The sequence below is a fragment of the Oncorhynchus gorbuscha genome, linkage group LG20 (genome assembly GCF_021184085.1).
Source record: "Oncorhynchus gorbuscha isolate QuinsamMale2020 ecotype Even-year linkage group LG20, OgorEven_v1.0, whole genome shotgun sequence".
In the NCBI taxonomy this organism is placed as follows: Eukaryota; Metazoa; Chordata; class Actinopteri; order Salmoniformes; family Salmonidae; genus Oncorhynchus; species Oncorhynchus gorbuscha.
Genome location: NC_060192.1, coordinates 32,295,915 through 32,313,752, shown reverse-complemented (window position 1 = coordinate 32,313,752; position 17,838 = coordinate 32,295,915). Strand labels below are relative to the sequence as shown.

Below are 17,838 nucleotides of genomic sequence, written 5' to 3'. Positions count from 1 at the left end.
AGAGAGAGAGAGATCTGGACGGTGAGAGAGACGGAGATCTGGAAGGAGAAAGAGAGAGAGAGAGATCTGGACGGTGAGAGAGACGGAGATCTGGAAGGAGAAAGAGAGAGAGAGAGATTTGGATGGTGAGAGAGACGGAGATCTGGAAGGAGAAAGAGAGAGAGAGAGATTTGGATGGTGAGAGAGAGAGAAATATCTGGGTGGGGCAAAAGAGAGAGAGAGATCTGGACAGTGAGAGAGGGAGATCTGGACAGTGAGAGAGAGAGATCTGGAGAGAGAGAGAGAGAGAGAGAGAGAGAGAGAGAGAGAGAGAGAGAGAGAGAGAGAGAGAGAGAGAGAGAGAGAGAGAGAGAGAGAGAGAGAGAGAGAGAGAGAGAGAGAGAGAGAGAGAGAGAGAGAGAGAGAGAGAGAGAGAGAGAGAGAGAGAGAGAGAGAGAGAGATCTGGACGGTGAGAGAGAGAGAGATCTGGACTGTGAGAGAGAGAGAGAGATATCTGGACGGAGAGAGAGAGGGAGAGAGAGAGAGAGAGAGAGAGAGAGAGAGAGAGAGAGAGAGAGAGAGAGATCTGGACGGTGAGAGAGAGAGATCTGGACGGAGAAAGAACAAATGTGAAGAGAAAAGCGAAGATGCCGGAGAACAAGGCGACAGTGTACAGGACCAGCAGCTACCTGTCCCACTCTGCCTACAGGAAGATCAAGCGGGTTCTGAGCTTCAGGAGGCGTGAGTTTCTCAGACCACACAGAGACCCACACAGAGACCCACACACAGGCACCAACACACAGACCCACACAGAGACCCACACAGAGCTGCAGTGCGAGGCAGGCTGTGTAGATAGGTGGTTTGGGGGTACAGGGGGTTTGAGTTCTCTTGTCTGAGGAAAGGAAAGAAAATCCCTGAACCATCAAACTCGCACTCTATAACCATCTGTTTATTAAATTAGCCTGGGTGATCTTACATCCTCTCTCTCTCTCTCTCTCTCTCTCTCTCTCTCTCTCTCTCTCTCTCTCTCTCTCTCTCTCTCTCTCTCTCTCTCTCTCTCTCTCTCTGTCTCTCTCTCTCTCCTCTCTGTCTCTCTCAGGCGTGTTTGGCCAGCGGCTGGAGGAGACGGTTCTGTATGAGCGGCGTTACGGGGTACACATGGCACCGCTGGTGGTGGAGCAGTGTGTGGACTTCATCCGGGAGCGGGGTCTTCTGGAGGTGGGATTGTTCCGCCAGCCAGGTCAGGCCACGCTGGTTAAAGAGTTGCAGGATGCCTTCGACGCTGGGGAGAAGCCCTCCTTTGACAGGTAAGAGCTCTCCGGTCAACACAAACAGGTTCTGCTTGATTGCAAACACTGCAGTTCCCAAGCAAACAGATCAAGTTCATGAAGTTATACCTATGCACCAGGTATGTCTGGATGTCTCACGATATGTAGTTGCTCACCCACATACACTGGTAGTGATGTGCTGTATTTTAAGTGTGTGTGTGTATGTGTGTGTGTGTATGTGTGTGTGTGTGTATGTGCGTGTGTGTTTGTCATCCTAGCAGTACAGACGTGCACACCGTGGCGTCGCTCCTGAAGCTGTATCTGCGGGAGCTGCCAGAGCCACTGGTGCCCTTCTCCAGATACCAGGACTTCCTGGTGTGTGGCAAGAAGATCTCCTCTGAGAGGAAGCAGGTAAGTGTCCATCCAGCCGCATCATGCAGGCCATACTGAGATGCATCGGATAAACAGATGAAGACAGAACACAACCTCTGGTCTAAAAGTCCAAGGGAGAAATCTAATTGATAAACTCCACCAATGGTTAATGTTGTGATAGGAACAGCGTAGCGCACTACCTACAACAATATCTTTGCCTGTGTCTCCAAGAGTTTGACAGAACTACGGCATCTTCTTCATCAACTTCCAGTGGCTAACTTCAACCTGCTCAACTACATCTGCCAGTAAGTCTACCGTTTACCTGTAATTTACAACAATTATCACAAATCAAGATAACGTAAAATCTGCATACAACATACCTCACGATTAACGCATTTCCAAAGCCATTGAATGGAAATGGATTGAGTCACTACAGCAGGGTTCCCCAACTGGCGGGCCGCGGGGGATTTTATTTGGCACCTCAACTTTTCTGAGCAATATAAAACAATATTGTACTTTATTTATTTATTTTTATTTGTTTGTTTATTGTTGGACATCAAAGTAATTTTAATGTTGGGAATCTGTTCCAAAGGATTCCCATTTCCAAAGTATAATAGAGAGATATACAGAGCCTTCACAAAGTATAATAGAGAGATATACAGAGCCTTCACAAAGTATAATAGAGAGATATACAGAGCCTTCACAAAGTATAATAGAGAGATATACAGAGCCTTCACAAAGTATAATAGAGAGATATACAGAGCCTTCACAAAGTATAATAGAGAGACATACAGAGCCTTCACAAAGTATAATAGAGAGATATACAGAGCCTTCACAAAGTATAATAGAGAGATATACAGAGCCTTCACAAAGTATAATAGAGAGATACAGAGCCTTCACAGATAGCCTTCACAAAGTATAATAGAGAGATATACAGAGCCTTCACAAAGTATAATAGAGAGACATACAGAGCCTTCACAAAGTATAATAGAGAGATATACAGAGCCTTCACAAAGTATAATAGAGAGACATACAGAGCCTTCACAAAGTATAATAGAGAGACATACAGAGCCTTCACAAAGTATAATAGAGAGACATACAGAGCCTTCACAAAGTATAATAGACATACAGAGACATACAGAGCCTTCACAAAGTATAATAGAGAGATATACAGAGCCTTCACAAAGTATAATAGAGAGATATACAGAGCCTTCACAAAGTATAATAGAGAGATATACAGAGCCTTCACAAAGTATAATAGAGAGACATACAGAGCCTTCACAAAGTATAATAGAGAGATATACAGAGCCTTCACAAAGTATTCAGACCTCTTGACTTATTCCACATTTTATTACATTACAGCCTTATTCTAAAATTTATTAAATAAATGCACACAATACCCCACAATGACAAAGGGAAAACAGTATTTATTTTGTGCAAATTTATGAAAAATAAAAACACATACCTTATCTATATAAGTATTCAGACCCTTTGCTATGACACTTGAAATTGAGATCAGGTGCATCCTATTTCAATTGATCACCCTTGAGATGTTTCTACAACTTGATTGGAGTCCACCTGTAGAAAATTCAATTGATTGGACATGATTTGAAAAGTCCTGTCTATATAAGGTCCCACAGTTGAGATTGGATGTCATTGCAAAAACCAAGTCGTGAGGTTGAAGGAATTGTCCGTAGAGCTCAGAGACAGGATTGTGTCAAGGCACAGATCTGGGGAAGGGTACCAAAATATTTCCGCAGCATTGAAGGTCTCAAGAACACAGTGGCCTCCATCATTCTTAAATGGATGAAGTTTGGAACCACCAAGATCCTTCCTAGAGCTGGCTGTCTGGCCAAAGTGAGCAATCGGGGGAGAAGGGTCTTGATCAGGGAGTTGACCAAGAACCCAATGGTCACTCTGACAGAGCTCCAGAGTTCATCTGTGGAGATGGGAGAACCTTCCAGAAGGACAACCATCTCTGCAGCACTCTACCAATTAGGCCTTTATGATAGAGTGGCCAGACAGAAGCCACTCCTCAGTAAAAGGCACATGATAGCCTGCTTGGAGCTTGCCAAAAGGCACCTAAAGGACTCTCAGACCATGAGAAACAAGATTCTCTGGTCTGATGAAACCAAGATTCAACTATTTGGCCTGAATACCAAGTGACACGTCTGGAGAAAACCTAGCACCATACCTACGGTGAAGCGTGGTGTGGGTTTTCAGCGGCAGGGACTGGGAGACTAGTCAGGATTGAGGCAAAGATGAATGGAGCCAAGTACAGAGAGATCCTTAATGAAAACCTGCTCCAGAGATCTCAGGACCTCTAACTGGGGCGAAGGTTCACCTTTCAACAAGACAACGACCCTAAGCACAAAGCCAAGACAACGCAGGAGTGGCTTTGGGACAAGTCTCTGAATGTCCTTGAGAGGCCCTGCCAGAGCACAGACTTTAATCCGATTGAACATCTTTGGAGAGACCTGAAAATAGCTTTGCAACAACACTTCCCATACAACCTTACAGAGCCGGAGAGGATCTTCAGAGAAGAATGGGAGAAACTCCCCAAATACAGGTGTGCCAAGCTTGTAGCATTTTATCCAAGAAGACTGGAGGCTGTAATTTCTGCCTAAGGTGCTTCAAAAAGTACTGAGTAAAGGGTCTGAATACTTATGTAAATGTAATAAATGTTTTTTTTTTTTATTAAATTAGAAAACATTTTTAAAAACAACAACAGTTTTTGCTTTATCATTATGGGGTCTTGTGTGTAGATTGTTGAGAAACAAACACAATTTAATCAATTAGAAAATAAGGCTGTAATGCAAACAAATGTGGAAAAGGTCAAGGAGTCTGAATACTTTCCGAAGGCACTGTATGTGATCGTATACAAACGTAAGCAAGGTTTGAAATGATTCTATTTGAGTCAAATATTATATCTGTTTTTGTTTCTCGCGGTCAATTTGCAGTCTACAAATGATTTGTAATTATGTTCCGTCCCCCTGGCCATCTAGCTCAAGAAGAATCGGCCTGCAGTTGAATCTAGTTGATGATTCCTGCACTAGGGTCGTTCCATGTCATTTCAACAAGCCATGACAGGCACCATCTCAGGTGGTTCTGAAATCATTTCTGTAGTTAGAAACAGATAAGATTAGAATTCCTGCAACATCATTTTGACGAAATATAATTATCTGAGAAATTAAGCTAATTGATTGCCTTTTAAGTTATAGAAGTCATATAATATTCAATAAATATAGTACCCAAACATTCGATTGGGACCAAACTTTTTTTCAAACAACGAGTAAAACGTGGAATCCATATAGATTGTCAAAAGCCACCCAGAATCCTATCCACCCAGAATCCTATCCACCCAGAATCCTATCCACCCAGAATCCTATACATAATGTATACGGTATCAGTTCTCTATGTCTGACTAGTAGTATGGAGCTGCGGCTTGGAGTTTCTTCATCCTATTTAAGAAATTCTCAGTGAATTTAGTGATGCCCCCCTGTTCAGAGTTATTGAAGTTGTTAGGTTTATGTCCCATCCTACATCCCAATATTACCCGGTTATGTCCACTAGATGGTGCTGTTCCTGCTATTATTATTATTATTATTTTTTTAAAGAATTCCCCCCCTCAATGTTAAAGGGAAAAACAGCTCACCCATATTGCCAAATGGTTTCCTTACCCTGTAAGCAGTTTATGGACCAGGTACGACAGCAATCTATGCTTTGGTTTTATTTACCTGGCCACTGTTTCAAATGCTAACTTTTTCAAATTTGTGGCAGAAATCCAATGCAAGTCAATGGTACCTATACTAGCATTTTCACATTTCATATCCAAGTAACATCGAGTTACACAATACATTTTGAGCTATTTCAGGATGATTTGCACATGAAGCATGGCTTTTGACCATCCTCATATCTAACTCATTGTTAAAAAAAGGTGGATCTAAATCAGATGTCAGTTACTAGATTTTTTAAATATTATATGAATCCTATAAATTAAAATGACAAATTTGGGTGAAATCAATTAGCTTAATTTCTCAGAGATCAAATTATTTGTATCCCAGAAAAATAATGGTGCAAAAATGCTAATCATATATTTTTCTAACAATAGAAACAATTTCAGAACAATTTGAGATAGTGGATGTCAAAATCCTCTTTCTTGGACTTTTTGAGGTGGAACGACCCAATAGAATTGGCCTGTGGCCCAGTCACAACATACGCCATACAGCCTCATCTGTTCAACCATGACACATTTCTGTATGTTATGTAGCAGATGTGACAAAATCGACTCTGCCCAAGTCTCATACAGATAAATCACTGCCAATACAGGTTTTTGAACGAAGTCCAGTCCTATTCTAGCAGCAACAAGATGAGCACCCAGAACCTGGCTACTGTTTTTGGCCCAAACATCCTACGACCCAAAGCTGAAGATCCAGAGAGTATCATTGGAGGTGTGTGAGAGTCAGTGGAGGCTGGTGGGAGGAGCTATAGGAGGATGGGCTCATTGTAATGGCTGGAATTGAAATTAAGGAATGGAGTCAAACATGATTTCCATATTTTTGATAGCATTCCATTTATTCCATTGCAGCCAGTACAATGAGCTCGTACTCCTGAAGCTCCTCACACCAGCCTCCACTGGTGAGAGTGTTATTCAGAGAAAGAGACATGGGTCAGAGCTAGACAGAACTAGCCAACAGATACAGAGCCAGTGAAGACAGACTGAAACAGATATAGGCAGATAAAGATAGTATATGTCTGTCTGCCCATGTGTCCTTGAGAGAGTGTTTATATCAACACATTGTTGTGTAACATGCTGTGTGCCATGTGATGCTGTTTGTACTGTATGTGTCCAGCTGTTACTCAGTGTGTGTGTGTGTGTGTGTGTGTCTGTCTGTCTGTCTGTCTGTCTGTCTGTCTGTCTGTCTGTCTGTCTGTCTGTCTGTCTGTCTGTCTGTCTGTCTGTCTGTCTGTCTGTCTGTCTGTCTGTCTGTCTGTCTGTCTGTCCCCCCAGGGGCAGCCGTGGTGCAGCAGCTTATGTCCGAGCTGATCAGGGAGCACCTGTGCCTTTTCTCCAGGGAGGGGGGAGACATAGAGGCCCCTGGCTCTTCACGCCCTGACTCTTACCCATGTCAGATATGGAAAGGAGACCCATTCGAGGGGGCGCACATCCAGCCAACAGCCCAGACCCAGTCGCATGATTACAGTCTGGGCATAACAGCCGAGCACCTCCCCCAACAACAGCTAGCACACCATCCTTCCCCTTGCTCCCGCCAGCTCTCCCTGCCTCTGATCCCTAAGAGGAGAGGTTCGGCCCAAAACCCAGATGAAACCAGCTTAGCCACACGGCTGTCCATCACAGACCACCAGCAGCAGCCAGCTGAGCTGTTCTCTCCAGTGAGTCTTGCTTCTGGGCCTCTGTACCACAGACACACTCTGTCCCAGTCAGAGTCCCAGCCCACTGAGACCGCAGACAGCCCCCACCCTGCCTCCCAACTCACAGAATCTGCATCCACAGTGACGCTACAGGCAGCCCCAGAACCCAGCAGCATGCTGCTCATTGGCTGGAGGGGCCCAGAGGATCCCAGCTGGGCTGCAGAACAGGGGACTACTGGCACCAGTGGTAGCAGTGAGGCTCAGGACAGTACTCTGTCTGTCTATGACAACCTGGACACACTACAACGCATGGAGGAGGTGGCTGCGGATGGTGGTGGGGGCAGCCCTGCTGGCCCAGTGGAGGTGGGCACGACCAGCATGGCAGACACCAGAAGCTCCTGGTCTTCCTGTGAGATTCTGTCCCTGGAAGACAATGGGTGTGGTGTGGTCAGAACCAGCCCAGGACGGGGGTCCACTAGATTCCCCTCCTTCAGGACTGACCCAGGAGACGAGGACCTCCCTCCTAACTCCCCAGCCTCCTCCTCTGCCCTCACTGATGCCCCCCTGAGCACGGGCAGCTCGGAGGTCTTCCTGCCCTCTGCTCCTCCGGACCTCCGCGTCCCCCCGGCCTCCCAGGCCATGCACTGGCTCTTGACTGGCCTCAGACAACAGATGGCCAGGCAGAGGGCTGAGTTCGAGGCCAAGATCCAGAGGTAATAGAACTGTGAATAAACCATACCAATGCAACAGCAGTCCTCGTCAACAGTCTATATACATGCTACACGGAGTGTACCAAACATTATGAACACCTGCTCTTTCCATGACATAGACTGACCATGTGAAAGCTATGATCCCTTATTGATGTCACTTGTTAAATCCACTTCAAATCAGTGTAGATGAAGGGGAGGAGACAGGTTAAAGAAGGATCTCTAAGCCTCAAGACAATAAAGACATTGATTGTGTATGTGTGCAATTCAGAGGGTGAATGGGCAAGATAAAAGATTAAGATGCCTTTGAACAGGGTATGGTAGTGTGCTCCGCATTTGTGTGTGTCAAGAACGGCAACGCTGCTGGGTTTTCAAGCAACAGTTTCCTGTGTGTATCAAGAATGGTCCTTCACCATCCAAAGGACATCAAGCCAACTTCTCACAACTGTGGGAAGCATTGGAGACACCATGGGCCAGCATCCCTGTGAAAAGCTTTTGACACCTTATAGAGTCCATGCTCTGATGAATTCTACTCAAGAATAGGAAGGTGATCCTAATGTTTAGTACACTCAGTGTACAGTCTATATAGAATCTTCAACATGTGCCAGGTTACAATAACATATTAGTCCTACATGTTACATGTTACACCACAGTCCTGTAGTACCAGCAGAGTGAAACCTCTGTGTGTGACTCCTTGTATTCTCTGTCCTGTCTCTCCCAGGTTGGAGATGCGTAACGAGGCCCTCCAGGGGGAGGTGATGGGACTGCGGACCAGCCTGGAGCAGCAGCGCCGCTGGCACAGTGTGGCCGAGATCAAGATCCGCAACGTGGAGCGTGCCAGGGCCGATGCCGACCGGCGCAACACTACTCTGCAGAGGGAGATGGAGCAGTTCTTTGATACCTTCGGAGAGCTGAACGCTGAGGCCCGGAAGAGCGAAGGTTAGGGTTAGCACCCCTGGAGAGCTGAATGCTGAGGCCCGGAAGAGCGAAGGTTAGGGTTAGCACCCCTGGAGAGCTGAATGCTGAGGCCCGGAAGAGCGAAGGTTAGGGTTAGCACCCCTGGAGAGCTGAACGCTGAGGCCAGGAAGAGCGAAGGTTAGGGTTAGCACCCCTGGAGAGCTGAACGCTGAGGCCAGGAAGAGCGAAGGTTAGGGTTAGCACCCCTGGAGAGCTGAGTGCTGAGGCCAGGAAGAGCGAAGGTTAGGGTTAGCACCCCTGAAGAGCTGAACGCTGAGGCCAGGAACAGCGAAGGTTAGGGTTAGCACCCCTGGAGAGCTGAGCGCTGAGGCCAGGAAGAGCGAAGGTTAGGGTTAGCACCCCTGGAGAGCTGAACGCTGAGGCCAGGAAGAGCGAAGGTTAGGGTTAGCACCCCTGGAGAGCTGAGCGCTGAGGCCAGGAAGAGCGAAGGTTAGGGTTAGCACCCCTGGAGAACTGAACGCTGAGGCCAGGAAGAGCGAAGGTTAGGGTTAGCACCCCTGGAGAGCTGAACGCTGAGGCCAGGAAGAGCGAAGGTTAGGGTTAGCACCCCTGGAGAGCTGAACGCTGAGGCCAGGAAGAGCGAAGGTTAGGGTTAGCACCCCTGGAGAGCTGAACGCTGAGGCCAGGAAGAGCGAAGGTTAGGGTTAGCACCCCTGGAGAGCTGAACGCTGAGGCCAGGAAGAGCGAAGGTTAGGGTTAGCACCCCTGGAGAGCTGAACGCTGAGGCCAGGAAGAGCGAAGGTTAGGGTTAGCACCCCTGGAGAGCTGAACGCTGAGGCCAGGAAGAGCGAAGGTTAGGGTTAGCACCCCTGGAGAGCTGAACGCTGAGGCCAGGAAGAGCGAAGGTTAGGGTTAGCACCCCTGGAGAGCTGAACGCTGAGGCCAGGAAGAGCGAAGGTTAGGGTTAGCACCCCTGGAGAACTGAACGCTGAGGCCAGGAAGAGCGAAGGTTAGGGTTAGCACCCCTGGAGAGCTGAACGCTGAGGCCCGGAAGAGCGAAGGTTAGGGTTAGCACCCCTGGAGAACTGAACGCTGAGGCCAGGAAGAGCGAAGGTTAGGGTTAGCACCCCTGGAGAGCTGAATGCTGAGGCCCGGAAGAGCGAAGGTTAGTGTTAGCACCCCTGGAGAGCTGAATGCTGAGGCCCGGAAGAGCGAAGGTTAGGGTTAGCACCCTTGGAGAGCTGAACGCTGAGGCCAGGAAGAGCGAAGGTTAGGGTTAGCACCCCTGGAGAGCTGAGCGCTGAGGCCAGGAAGAGCGAAGGTTAGAGTTAGCACCCCTGGAGAACTGAGCGCTGAGGCCCAGAAGAGCGAAGGTTAGGGTTAGCACCCCTGGAGAACTGAGCGCTGAGGCCCGGAAGAGCGAAGGTTAGGGTTAGCACCCCTGGAGAACTGAACGCTTAGGCCAGGAAGAGCGAAGGTTAGGGTTAGCACCCCTGGAGAGCTGAGCGCTGAGACCAGGAAGAGCAACGGTTAGGGTTAGCACCCCTGGAGAACTGAGCGCTGAGGCCCAGAAGAGCGAAGGTTAGGGTTAGCACCCCTGGAGAACTGAGCGCTGAGGCCCGGAAGAGCGAAGGTTAGGGTTAGCACCCCTGGAGAACTGAACGCTTAGGCCAGGAAGAGCGAAGGTTAGGGTTAGCACCCCTGGAGAGCTGAGCGCTGAGACCAGGAAGAGCAACGGTTAGGGTTAGCACCCCTGGAGAGCTGAGCGCTGAGGCCAGGAAGAGCGAAGGTTAGGGTTAGCACCCCTGGAGAGCTGAGCGCTGAGGCCAGGAAGAGCGAAGGTTAGGGTTAGCACCCCTGGAGAGCTGAGCGCTGAGGCCAGGAAGAGCAAGCATATCTTACAGAGCTTCTGATGGCCAGTCAGATTAGAGAAAGATGCCATTATCAGAGCACTACAAGAGCAGTATCAGGAGAAAACACCAACCATCTGAATAGAATATAGAGAGAACTGTCTGTTGCCATGATTCATCCATATTGGATTTGTCTCATAATGAGTTATACATGTCTGAGGATGGTTTTGAGATGGAACCTGCTGAGATGGGCAGCTCTGCTTTGATGCCTTGGACATTGTTCAACCAGACATATTGACCACCAGACCAGACCAGACCAGACCAGACCAGACCAGACCAGACCAGACCAGAATGAGATGGACTGGAGATGATAGAGACAGACAAGAAACATAAGCTACTGAGCTCACTAAATGTGTCTATGACTGAAATGAGCCCTATAATATACAGAATCAAAACTTGGAGACTTAATGGATGGCTGACAGCTGGCTTGGCCGTTGATATAATAGACAGGCCCAGACCCAGCCAGTCTGTACTGAGCCACACAGGAAAAGTTTTGAAAGAGATCTGGGAAGTAACATAACAGTCTCATAGAATCTGACCCTACGAGATCCGGAGTACTGCTGGTTTTCAGTTCTACCTGATAATTCATTACACCCTCCTGGTGCCCCAGGTCTAAATATGTCCCTGCATAGAAGGGAAGAATTAGGGGGGGGGGGCATTGTAACTGGCTTCAAGGTTCAGATTTGAATGTGAGGCCCAAACAAGGTGTTGAAACGCAGAGAATATATACTATTCCCAGTCTCTGACAAGATCCCACAGCCATTTAGACATCGTGTGAAAGCTGATCTTAAATAGGATTTGATTTAGTGCTTCCAAGTATTGAGGTCATGTTCTGAGTTTGTCTATGAGGGTGTCTGAGAACAGACTCATATTACTGATACAGGTATTTCACACTGCTATAAATATGAAGGATTATAATTTGGGACCCATCTGAACACTATTTCACTTTGTTGTGACAGGGCAGGGTGAGTCACAGCTTTTAACAGTACACCACCTGAAAATACTCTGTAGCTTTTCCACGAAACCAATATGTATAGTGCAATATTAACGTCCTGAATAATAAAACATACTTTTACTAAATCATTTTGCAGAGGAACGTGCGCGCACACACGCACTGATACACGCATGCTAGCACGCAAACACACACACTGATACACGCATGCTAGCACGCGCACACACGCACTGATACACGCATGCAAGCACGCAAACACACACACTTGTATGACATAAAATAACCAAAGACTTAAGCAATAGATCCTGTCTATAGCAATGGCATTTTATTGAGCAGAATTCATTTTTGTCCTCCTTTGATGTCAAGTGATAATCATCTCTTGAGTTTTTGCATATTTTTTTCAGACAGGACGAATATAATGGAACATATTACAGGTGCAACACAGGATTTATTTTTGCATTGTAATTTCAGAAAAAAATTCCATAATATATCCGGTTCTAATAATGGAATGATGGTGTTTCACCGTATTAATGACCCGCTAATGTTGTGATTGGCTGTGATATTCACCTATTGATTTCTCCTGCCGGTGCAGCATCTGTTTTCAAACTGGGAAAGCTATTCTGACTATTCTGTAGCTATGTTATCAAGTGTAAATTGCTCTGTCATTTTCTGGTTGCTAAAATTCTACACTTCTACACTGCTCAATTTCAGTTTATGTGAGAAAACAAGCACTGCATAGTGTAGGGAATCAATGTACCATCTAAATTGCTGTGAAATATCTTTTCAATAACAAACAATATAATTTTTTACAGCTGTTTGAAACTGGTGGACCAAATCAAAAGCTACTTTTGGTTTTGGTCCACCAGCATCAAACAGCGGTTTTGGTCACTATTCAGTGATTGTTTTTTTCACAGAAACTGAAATTGAGCGAACCGTGTAGAATTTTCTAAACCAAGAAATTAGTGATTTCCACTAGATATCCCAGCCACAAAGTCAGAACAGCTTTCCTAGTTTGACCACAGATGCTGCTGTGGCGGAAAAGGAATCAATAGGCGAATACACCAGCCAATCACAACACTGACGGGTCAGTAATATTGCGACTCACTATCATTTCACTATTACCTGCAGATATATTTTGGACATTTTTTTAAAATTAAGATGCAAAAATTTGAGGAAAAAATCTTTATGTGTAGCACTTTTAAGGAGTCATCAGTGATGCATCTCTGAATAAGACCACCAGTGGGCGCCCAAACATGGCATTGCACAGCAGAGAACACACAAGCAGTAGGGAGGGACAGGCCAATCGAACAGCTCCTACCTCCAGTTTATAGACTTGACTACGTATCTATGTCTTGAAGAAATGTGTATTCAACACGTTTGATTGCATTGAACAGCAAACCAGACAGTGTCTGATAACAAAATGAGTGATAGAGATAAAGACATAAGGTAACATAGACCAGTAGGGTTTGGTCAGTATGATTGGGACCAGTGGACTGTAAACACAGGGTTTGGTCAATATGATTGGGACCAGTGGACTGTAAACACAGGGTTTGGTTAGTATGATTGGGACCAGTGGACTGTAAACACAGGGTTTGGTCAATATGATTGGGACCAGTGGACTGGAAACACAGGGTTTGGTTAGTATGATTGGGACCAGTGGACTGTAAACACAGGGTTTGGTCAATATGATTGGGACCAGTGGACTGGAAACACAGGGTTTGGATTCGGACCAGTGGACTGTAAACACAGGGTTTGGTCAGTATGATTGGGACCAGTGGACTGCAAACACAGGGTTTGGTCAATATGATTGGGACCAGTGGACTGTAAATACAGGGTTTGGTCAGTATGATTGGGACCAGTGGACTGTAGACACAGGGTTTGGTCAGTATGATTGGGACCAGTGGACTGTAAACAAGGGTTTGGTCAGTATGATTGGGACCAGTGGACTGTAAACACAGGGTTTGGTGAATATGATTGGGACCAGTGGACTGTAAACACAGGGTTTGGTCAATATGATTGGGACCAGTGGACTGTAAACACAGGGTTTGGTTAGTATGATTGGGACCAGTGGACTGTAAACACAGGGTTTGGTCAATATGATTGGGACCAGTGGACTGGAAACACAGGGTTTGGTCAATATGATTGGGACCAGTGGACTATAAACACAGGGTTTGGTCAGTATGATGGGGACCAGTGGACTGTAAACACAGGGTTTGGATTCGGACCAGTGGACTGTAAACACAGGGTTTGGTCATTATGATTGGGACCAGTGGACTGCAAACACAGGGTTTGGTCAATATGATTGGGACCAGTGGACTGTAAATACAGGGTTTGGTCAGTATGATTGGGACCAGTGGACTGTAGACACAGGGTTTGGTCAGTATGATTGGGACCAGTGGACTGTAAACAAGGGTTTGGTCAGTATGATTGGGACCAGTGGACTGTAAACACAGGGTTTGGTGAATATGATTGGGACCAGTGGACTGTAAACACAGGGTTTGGTCAATATGATTGGGACCAGTGGACTGGAAACACAGGGTTTGGTCAGTATGATTGGGACCAGTGGACTCTGAAAACACAGGGTTTGGTCAGTATGATGGGGACCAGTGGACTGTAAACACAGGGTTTGGATTCGGACCAGTGGACTGTAAACACAGGGTTTGGTCAGTATGATTGGGACCAGTGGACTGCAAACACAGGGTTTGGTCAATATGATTGGGACCAGTGGACTGTAAATACAGGGTTTGGTCAGTATGATTGGGACCAGTGGACTGTAGACACAGGGTTTGGTCAGTATGATTGGGACCAGTGGACTGTAAACAAGGGTTTGGTCAGTATGATTGGGACCAGTGGCTGTAAACACAGGGTTTGGTGAATATGATTGGGACCAGTGGACTGTAAACACAGGGTTTGGTCAATATGATTGGGACAAGTGGACTATAAACACAGGGTTTGGTCAGTATGATTGGGACCAGTGGACTCTGAAAACACAGGGTTTGGTCAGTATGATGGGGACCAGTGGACTGTAAACACAGGGTTTGGATTCGGGCCAGTGGACTGGAAACACAGGGTTTGGTCAATATGATTGGGACCAGTGGACTGGAAACACAGGGTTTGGTCAATATGATTGGGACCAGTGGACTGGAAACACAGGGTTTGGTCAATATGATTGGGACCAGTGGACTATAAACACAGGGTTTGGTCAGTATGATTGGGACCAGTGGACTCTGAAAACACAGGGTTTGGTCAGTATGATGGGGACCAGTGGACTGTAAACACAGGGTTTGGATTTGGACCAGTGGACTGTAAACACAGGGTTTGGTCAGTATGATTGGGACCAGTGGACTGCAAACACAGGGTTTGGTCAATATGATTGGGACCAGTGGACTGTAAATACAGGGTTTGGTCAGTATGATTGGGACCAGTGGACTGTAGACACAGGGTTTGGTCAGTATGATTGGGACCAGTGGACTGTAAACAAGGGTTTGGTCAGTATGATTGGGACCAGTGGACTGTAAACACAGGGTTTGGTCAATATGATTGGGATCAGTGGACTGTAAACACAGGGTTTGGTCAGTATGATTGGGACCAGTGGACTGTAAACACAGGGTTTGGTCAATATGATTGGGACCAGTGGACTGTAAACACAGGGTTTGGTCAGTATGTTTGGGACCAGTGGACTGTAAACACAGGGTTGGGTCAGTATGATTGGGACCAGTGGACTGTAAACACAAGGTTTGGTCAGTATGATTGGGACCAGTGAACTGTAAACACAGGGTTTGGTCAGTATGATTGGGACCAGTGGACAGTAAACACAGGGTTTGAAAAGTATGATTGGGACCAGTGGACTGTAAACACAGGGTTTGGTCAGTATGATTGGGACCAGTGGACTGGAAACACAGGGTTTGGATTGGGACCAGTGGACTGTAAACACAGGGTTTGGTCGATATGATTGGGACCAGTACACTGTAAACACAGGGTTTGGTCAGTATGATGGGACCAGTGGACTGTAAACACAGAGTTTGGTCAATATGATTGGGACCAGTACACTGTAAACACAGGGTTTGGTCAGTATGATTGGGACCAGTGGGCTGTAAACACAGGGTTTGGTCAGTTTGATTGGGACCAGTGGACTGTAAACACAGGGTTTGGTCAGTATGATGGGACCAGTGGACTGTAAACACAGGGTTTGGTCAGTATGATGGGACCAGTCGACTGTAAACACAGAGTTTGGTCAATATGATTGGGACCAGTGGACTGTAAACACAGGGTTTGGTCAGTATGATTGGGACCAGTGGACTGTAAACACAGGGTTTGGTCAATATGATTGGGACCAGTGGACCGTAAACACAGGGTTTGGTCAGTATAATTAGGACCAGTACTCTGTAAACACAGGGTTTGGATTCGGACCAGTGGACTGTAAACACAGGGTTTGGTCAGTATGATTGGGACCAGTGGACTGTAAATACAGGGTTTGGTCAGTATGATTGGGACCAGTGGACTTTAAACACAGGGTTTGGTCAGTATGATTGGGACCAGTGGACTGTAAACAAGGGTTTGGTCAGTATGATTGGGACCAGTGGACTGTAAACACAGGGTTTTGTCAGTATAATTGGGACCAGTGGACTATAAACACAAGTAAACACAGTTTACCCACCTTTTATTTTGCCAGACACTTTTACCCACCTTTTGCGGAAAATAAATGTATTGAAAGAGAGCGTGACTTTTTTCACGGCGGCCCGGCGATCAGTTTACCCACATCTTTCTCTTACCACTACATCACTGATTGGGACCTTACAATGATGATTTAAGAGTCTACCTACCCCATATCTTAGTAATAGCTTACAGGAGCAAGATTGTCAGACTGATGTTCAGATTTCAGCCTTGTATATTACTAAACTGCACAAACCAGAGACACACAACCCCACTCAATGTCCCTCGCACATTAGATTCACTCAGTGAAAAACAATAATCCAGAGAAAAAAGCCTTTGGGAGGTTGTGGGGTGGTGTTGTGTGCTCCATGGAGTTGATCTAGATATCTTTCTCAGATATATTTATTTATTTCATTGAAAAAATAAACTGTTTTCGCTTTGTCATTATGGGATATTGTGTGTAGATTTATGCGAAAAAATGTATTTAATCCATTTTAGAATAAGGCTAACAATTTCATCTCATTTTGAGGCTGTAACATAACAAAATGTGGAATTTGAATACTTTCTGAATGCACTTTATCTTTCTCAGGGCCACCATGAACACAGCTCCAGTCCAGTTTGTCCCCAGCAGACTGCCACCATGAACACAGCTCCAGTCCAGTTTGTCCCCAGCAGACTGCCACCATGAACACAGCTCCAGTCCAGTTTGTCCCCAGCAGACTGCCACCATGAACACAGCTCCAGTCCAGTTTTTGTCCCCAGCAGACTGCCACCATGAACACAGCTCCAGTCCAGTTTTTGTCCCCAGCAGACTGCCACCATGAACACAGCTCCAGTCCAGTTTTTGTCCCCAGCAGACTGCCACCATGAACACAGCTCCAGTCCAGTTTTTGTCCCCAGCAGACTGCCACCATGAACACAGCTCCAGTCCAGTTTGTCCCCAGCACGACTGCCACCATGAACACAGCTCCAGTCCAGTTTGTCCCCAGCAGACTGCCACCATGAACACAGCTCCAGTCCAGTTTGTCCCCAGCAGACTGCCACCATGAACACAGCTCCAGTCCAGTTTGTCCCCAGCAGACTGCCACCATGAACACAGCTCCAGTCCAGTCTGTCCCCAGCAGGACTGAGGCAAAGACATTAGCATGGATCTGTCGGTCAGGTATCACAAGGCTCTTTCTCAGGACATCACAGTCCAGAATTATCACGATTCCTAAGTCAATGTGGGTCTCGCCAGTGTTGATTTTCATGTCCCAAGGAGAATGTCCACTGTACTCTCAAACTTACATGACGCACCGTATCAAACAACCTGTCAGTTAATGGTCCAGCATTGAGACTTCTCTGGACACCAGTAAATGGGTGGAAAATAACACAACGAAAGAAAGCTACCTATCAGTGATGAGACCTGTCTTTGATTAACCCTGGAACATTTCTCCTGTCACCACACTGAGGTTCTAGAGGTTCCACAAACAGACGTATCGCTATGAAGTCAATCAACACACAGTAAAGCATTAGAGGCTAGATGATTCAACATTGCCCATTGAAGGATTGAGAATGAGAGGGTATCTGGAGGACAGAGATTGCACAGAAAAGGAAGGAAAATGCAGACTCAAGACTGATGGGAAGATGACACACTTGCTTGTGTTTAGGGGGACTTTGGATAGTTATACAATTTTTTAGAAAGAAATCTGAAAAAGAACTGAAT

General features: G+C 46.3%; 2 protein-coding genes across 3 annotated transcripts; one reads left to right on the top strand and one right to left on the bottom strand.

Moving 5' to 3' along the window:
- The first annotated feature begins 513 nt into the window (after window positions 1-513).
- LOC124006789 (rho GTPase-activating protein 24-like) lies at window positions 514-17,147 on the top strand. Of its 2 annotated transcripts, none has more exons than XM_046316945.1 (8): window positions 514-721; window positions 1,080-1,287; window positions 1,530-1,659; window positions 1,852-1,925; window positions 5,950-6,071; window positions 6,632-7,706; window positions 8,422-8,639; window positions 16,723-17,147. In XM_046316945.1, exons 1-8 carry the CDS (start codon window positions 628-630, stop codon window positions 16,731-16,733), a joined length of 1,932 nt encoding a protein of 643 aa, XP_046172901.1. In that variant the 5' UTR covers window positions 514-627; the 3' UTR covers window positions 16,734-17,147. The 2 variants fall into 2 exon arrangements, with proteins under 2 accessions (XP_046172901.1, XP_046172900.1); XM_046316944.1 differs by having other exon boundaries at window positions 1,527-1,659.
- Window positions 16,106-17,689, bottom strand: LOC124006792. The gene is made up of 2 exons (XM_046316949.1): window positions 17,222-17,689; window positions 16,106-17,177 (listed from the first exon to the last, which is right to left on the bottom strand). The coding sequence occupies exons 1-2, from the start codon at window positions 17,381-17,383 to the stop codon at window positions 16,719-16,721; spliced, it is 621 nt and encodes a 206-aa protein (XP_046172905.1). The 5' UTR covers window positions 17,384-17,689; the 3' UTR covers window positions 16,106-16,718.
- Window positions 17,690-17,838: the final 149 nt, after the last annotated feature.

What these genes read in the sequence shown, in the direction of transcription:
- LOC124006789 (XM_046316944.1), top strand. Translation starts at nt 628, where the DNA reads ATGCCGGAGAACAAGGCGACAGTGTACAGGACCAGCAGCTACCTGTCC. An exon ending in TCTCCTCTGAGAGGAAGCAG is followed by an intron (nt 1,660 to 1,851) that starts GTAAGTGTCCAT and finishes TGTGTCTCCAAG; the next exon opens with AGTTTGACAGAACTACGGCA. An exon ending in CTGCTCAACTACATCTGCCA is followed by an intron (nt 1,926 to 5,949) that starts GTAAGTCTACCG and finishes CTGCCAATACAG; the next exon opens with GTTTTTGAACGAAGTCCAGT.
- LOC124006792 (XM_046316949.1), bottom strand. Translation starts at nt 17,383, where the DNA reads ATGAAAATCAACACTGGCGAGACCCACATTGACTTAGGAATCGTGATA. An exon ending in GGACTGGAGCTGTGTTCATG is followed by an intron (nt 17,178 to 17,221) that starts GTGGCAGTCTGC and finishes GCTGTGTTCATG; the next exon opens with GTGGCAGTCTGCTGGGGACA.